This window comes from Cetorhinus maximus, chromosome 13, assembly GCF_964194155.1.
Source record: "Cetorhinus maximus chromosome 13, sCetMax3.hap1.1, whole genome shotgun sequence".
In the NCBI taxonomy this organism is placed as follows: Eukaryota; Metazoa; Chordata; class Chondrichthyes; order Lamniformes; family Cetorhinidae; genus Cetorhinus; species Cetorhinus maximus.
In genome coordinates this window covers 41,097,777-41,103,389 of record NC_135891.1, presented here as the reverse complement: position 1 = coordinate 41,103,389, position 5,613 = coordinate 41,097,777, and the positions used below count along the sequence as shown (strand labels likewise).

Here is a 5,613-nt window from a genome sequence, read left to right as displayed (position 1 = left end):
TGCAGGACCGATGCAGTCATCATCCTACCAGTGTTGGCTTCAGTGCGTTGGCATGATGGCACAATCACCTCAGACTGAAGGTGGACAGACTCCTCCTTCGTCCTTTGCAATCTGAGGAATGCAGTTGACATCCCTTCCTGATATTCCCGTGATTGTCGCTGCAGCTCCACCAACTGATTTAGGACCGAGTCATCTGACTCGGACTCAGCAGATTCCTTGCCTCCACCAGTCGTCCGATTGCTGGGAGCCTCGCATATCCCTGCCCCCGTCTGCTATAGAGCAGATAGTGCACTGTCTTTATGAGATTGTAACCCTGCTCTAGGTACCACCGACATGTGTGTCTCTGCGCTGGTGGAGGGTGTGGATGAACACTATGATGCATCTTGAAGGTTGTTTATTTCTAACTCCTCATCCAAGGTGTCCTCTTGGCTGGAGCTGAGGGCCTGGCTGCCTGAGGGCATTCAGCGCTTGGCAGAGCTGCCCATGAATAACATAGAGATAATTAGTGCATGGCAACTGAGTAAAAAACATGAGTGAGCATTCACAGCAGCATTGAGTGAGGGATGACCTGGTGCAGGTTCCTCACGTGGGTGATTGCTGCTGATCTTACTGTCGCCGCAGGAATGGCCCATGTCCCCACCGGCCAGCTCAATAGCCTGATTTTCAAAGGCAGTGAGGACATTGATGTCCACCCAAGTCTAAGACCTCGCCCTTTTCTTCTGCACGATCTTGTCCTCCACAAAGACAGATGAAAAAAGTGTGAACCAAGCGCATGCCAAGGCATATGAGAAGAATGCCAGGCGTATGTGTGTGCTGACTGAAGCCATGGACAGGATGAGGAGGCGATCTCCAAAGGAGATGAGGCCAGATGGAAATGTGAGGGTGTGAGAGTTGATGCCCCTTGAGCTGGCAGTGAGTGAGCGATTGAGTGAACATGTGATAGGCTTGTGAATGTGTGTGTTTAGAGTGATGAGATGCTTGACTTACCCTAGCAGCACAGATAAGATCATTCATCCTCTTTTCACTGGATGGCCAACCTCTTCTGAGCAGCTACCTTCACTCCCAAGCTGGAGTGGTGAGTTGACTGGACCTCCTGCAGCCAGAGCAGGGTAGAGGACATCACAGCGGCTCTCCACAGCATCCAAAAGCCATTCCAGGGATGTGTCACTGAATTGGAGGCTGCACTCTTCTTGGATTTCGGGGCCAGGTCTTCACCGGAGCAGTCCTGGGCTGCAAGCATTGAGAACAGTGCACGCGGCTGCATTTAAACATGGCACCCAGAGTGAGGAAATGGTGAGGTAACAGCGTGGTGAGCGAATCAGAGGTCCCCCGCCAACGATACGGCGCGTTCCCTTTTTCTGCATAATTAATAAGGCAGGAAGTGGATGATACAGCGCAAAAACCATTATTGTGGTCGGCGGGAAAGAGGGAAAAAATGATCTCACACCCATTACCGCACTTGGTGCAATTCAGGGAGAATTCCACACACAGGGTAGAATGGCACTAAGCGAATGCAGAAAGGTGACTAGTTGACTTTTGTATGCAATATAGCATCGGCTGATTTATAAATTCGATTTGGAGTGTTTATTTTACGTTGGTTTTTATTTTTTCATTGTGCCTAAAGTAGGCACAATAATGGTAAATAACCAGGAAATTAATGGGACGGTTGGTGAATGGAGAATTGGGATTGCGTTTACTGGTATCACACTCTGATGTAAGATCTGGTGTTCAATCTAACCTCAAATTATAATACTTTAGTTGATTACAACTGTTAGAATGGGTTTGGGAGAGTTATCTAAAATGAACCTGCAGTTCCCAGCTAGCTACAGACCAGTTTGAGCACAAGTATGTTGTCACAAGTTTCACACAATTGATTAAGTTAATTGCAATAAGTACAACATTGCAGTACTTAGCAAAGACAGTGGATCAGTCAGTTCACTCTGGAACGCTGGATCTCGACTTCCGGTTGACTGTGGTGCTGTCTCTTGTTCTGCTGACCGAGCTCTATCTTCTTTGTTCTCTTCTTACTGCACACCTATCTACTGAAAGTTGTTGCTTATTAATTCTTGCTAGCCATTACTCTATGCATGATCAGTAGTATCCTTTAGTTCTGATTGACCCAAGCAGCACACGTTCAGCTGCTGATCAGTTAAGACACATGATTCTGCAGCTGTTGGTCGGAGAAGCTTGTTCTAGGGGAGAGATGTCTGGTCGTGGTAAAACTGGAGGCAAAGGGTGTGCCAAGGCCAAGGCTCGCTGCTCCAGAGCTGGTCTCCAGTTCCCGGTCGGCCGTATCCACTGGCTGCTGTATAAGGGTCACTATGCCAAATGTGTGGGGGCCGGAGCCCCCATCTACCTGGCCACAATCCTGCAGCACCTGATGGCCGAGATCCTTGAGCTAGCCGGCAATGCGGCCTGGGACAACAAGAATTCCCGCATCGTCCCCTGCCACCTGCAGCTCACCATCCGCAATGACGAGGAGCTCAATAAGCCGCTGGGAGGGGTCATCATAGCCCAGGGTGGGGTCCTGCCCAACATCCAGGCTGTGCTGCTGCCCAAGAAAACTGGCCACCCCAGCAAGAATTATGCCTGAAGGGGTGAAATCAGAAAAAGATCATTGTCTAATTGCTCTCTTAAGGGTGATCCTCACCTTACTGATGTCACTTCCCATTAACCCCTGACTGGTTCCCTAAGATGTCAGTCACTGGTGGGAACATCCTTCTCTTTATAGCTTTTCCCTATTATTTTATTAAATTTATAGCTTTTCCACTAAGGTAACAAGGAATCAAAAGGCAATTTGTGTGTCTGCTTATTTGTGATAAGGGAATGTATGGTGTCACTTCCTAATAATTGACGTTCGGGCTCATCGTCCCAAAAGACCTAACTGAAACATCTGAGGTGTTCCGGATAGTTCACACGGCTGTATGTAACTTCCCAGTGATTTCCTGAAGCAAGTTACTTAAGAAATAACTAAAAGTCTAAGAGGTATACAATCTTAAACTAATACAACAATTACAAAATTGCTACAGGACATATAAAATCAGTGCATAAAGACGATTGATGTGTTAAAGTTGAATTAGCAAGTAGCAAGATATATATTACAAAATACATTACATGTTCATAATGAATAAAAGTCACAAAAACTACCGACTCTATCTGTCTCCCTGGCAACAGCCAGAGATTAAGTCAGTCTGTTTGTGGCCTTAGAGATACATTTGTCCTGAGATGAACTTCATGCCATCATTTAGACTGTCTTTTTCCACCTCCATAACATCAATGTACTTTTCCCCCGTTTCAGCTCATCTGCTGCTGAAACCATCATCCATGCCTTTATTACCTCTAGACTTGACTATTCCAATGCACTTCTGGTTTCCCATTCTTCTACTATCCCTGTGCTTGCAAACCTACATACGCTCCTGGTCAAGCATCGTCTCGAGCTGCACAAGCAGATCCACAACCCTCTGAAATACCTGCACTTTTCTAATTATGGCCTCTTGTGTATCCCCAATTTTAATTGTTCCACCACTAGTGGCCGTGCCTTCAGTTGACTAGGCCCAAGCTCTGAAATTCCCTCCCAACACCTTCCTGTCTCTCTACCTCGATTTTCTCCTTTAAGGCACTTAACAAAACCTATATCTTTGACTACGTTAGTATCTTCTTATGTAGCTCGGTGCCATATTTTGTTTTCTAATGCACCTGTGAAGCACCTTGGGATGTTTTGTTACATTAAAGATGCTACATAAATATAAATTGTTGTTGTTGTGCATAGTCGCACAGCTGGACATTACGGGGGTGGATTCCCCTTTGGTTGCAGTACATCTTTGAGTTGACATGCAGCATCCCAAAGCAACATGCATGCGGTTGATAGAGCCCTGCACCAGTGGGAAACCTGGAATCATCCCAAAACTGTGTGTTCACTCCACCTTTGGAAAGAGAGAATGAAATATCACAGAATTGTTACAGTACCGAAGGAGGATCTGTCTCTGAAGGGAGACAGTCAACTATATCTAAAAACAAAAAGCTAAAAGCTACTGCGGATGCTGGAAATCCAAAACAAAAACAGAATTACCTGGAAAAACTCAGCAGGTCTGGCAGCATCGGCGGAGAAGAAAAGAGTTGACGTTTCGAGTCCTCACGACCCTTCGGCAGAACTGAAGTATAGTTAGGAGAGAGGTGAAATATAAGCTGGTCTAAGGTGGGGGGGCGGGGGGAGAGAGAAGTTGAGGGTGGGGTGGTTGTGTGGATAAGCAAGCAGTGATAGGAGCAGATAATCAAAAGATGTCACAGACAAAAGGATCAAAGAGGTGTTGAAGGTGGTGATATTATCTAAGAAAAGTGCTAATTAAGAATGGAAGGCAGGATACTCAAGATACAGCTCTAGTGGGGGTGGGGTGGAAAGACTAACAAAGTTTTAGTTTTAGATTTAAAAATAATGGAAATAGGTGGGAAAAGAAGAATCTATATAAATTATTGAAAAAAAAGGGGGAGGGGGAAGAAACGGGGTGGGGATGGGGGGAGGGGGAGTTCAAGATATAAAGTTGTTGAATTCAATATTCAGCCCAGAAGGCTGTAAAGTGCCTTTGATTATCTTCTCCTTTCACTGCTTGCTTATCCCCACAACCACCCCACCCTCAACTTCTCTCTCCCCCCGCCCTCCACCTTAGACCAGCTTATATTTCACCTCTCTCCTAACTATACTTCAGTTCTGCCGAAGGGTTGTGAGGACTCGAAACGTCAACTGATTTCTTCTCCACCGATGCTGCCAGACCTGCTGAGTTTTTCCAGGTAATTCTGTTTTTGTTTTAGTCAACTATATCTGTCAGATGATTGGGCCTGAGATCTCTGTGAACTGTGTGGGTGGACACCCCATGCCAGTGGCTCTAAAGGTCACAGCTGCCCTCAAGTTCTATGCTTCTGGCTCCTTTCAGGGGCTGGTGGGTGATCTTTGTGGTGTCTTCCAATCAGCTGTCCACACTTGTGTCAAGCAGGTTACAGACTCTCTGTTCAGCCGTGCATTGACCTTCATCTACTTCTGTTGGCAAGGCAAGCCATACACAGAGAGCCAGAGGCTTCGCGGCCATTGCTGGATTCCCCTGCGTCCAGGGTGCAATAGACTGAACACATGTGGCCATCAAGGTGCCAGCAGGTGAGCCCGTTGCCTTCGTCAACAGGAAGGGCTTCCACTCCATGAACGTGCAGATAGTGTGTGATCACAGGATGCAGATTCTACAAGTCTGTGCAAGGTATCCAGGCAGCTCCCTGAGTGCCTACATCCTCAGACACTCCCAGGTGCCGGGGCTCTTCAGTGCTCCGGCTCAGCTTGATGAATGGCTGCTAGGTGACAAAGGCTACCCCCTCAGAAGGTGGTTCATGACACCTCTCCGCCATCCAAGAACAGAAGCTGAGCAGCGGTACAATAGCAGCCATGTCTCCACAGGGGCTGTGGTGGAGCGAGCCAGCGGTCTTCCCAAAATGCGCTTCCGATGCCTGGACCGCTCAGGGGCACACTCCAGTACCCCCCAGATCGTGTCTCTGTGATAGTGTTTGCATGCTGCGCTCTGCACAATCTTGCGCTGGAAAAGGGGGGATGCAGTGGACGATGAAGACGTAGAC

The 5,613-nt window shown here is 47.3% G+C and overlaps 1 protein-coding gene across 1 annotated transcript; it reads left to right on the top strand.

Moving 5' to 3' along the window:
* The first annotated feature begins 2,203 nt into the window (after positions 1-2,203).
* On the top strand, positions 2,204-2,593 carry LOC144689131 (histone H2A-like). The gene has a single exon (XM_078556269.1). It carries the CDS (start codon positions 2,204-2,206, stop codon positions 2,591-2,593), a length of 390 nt encoding a protein of 129 aa, XP_078412395.1.
* The last annotated feature ends 3,020 nt before the right edge of the window (positions 2,594-5,613 follow it).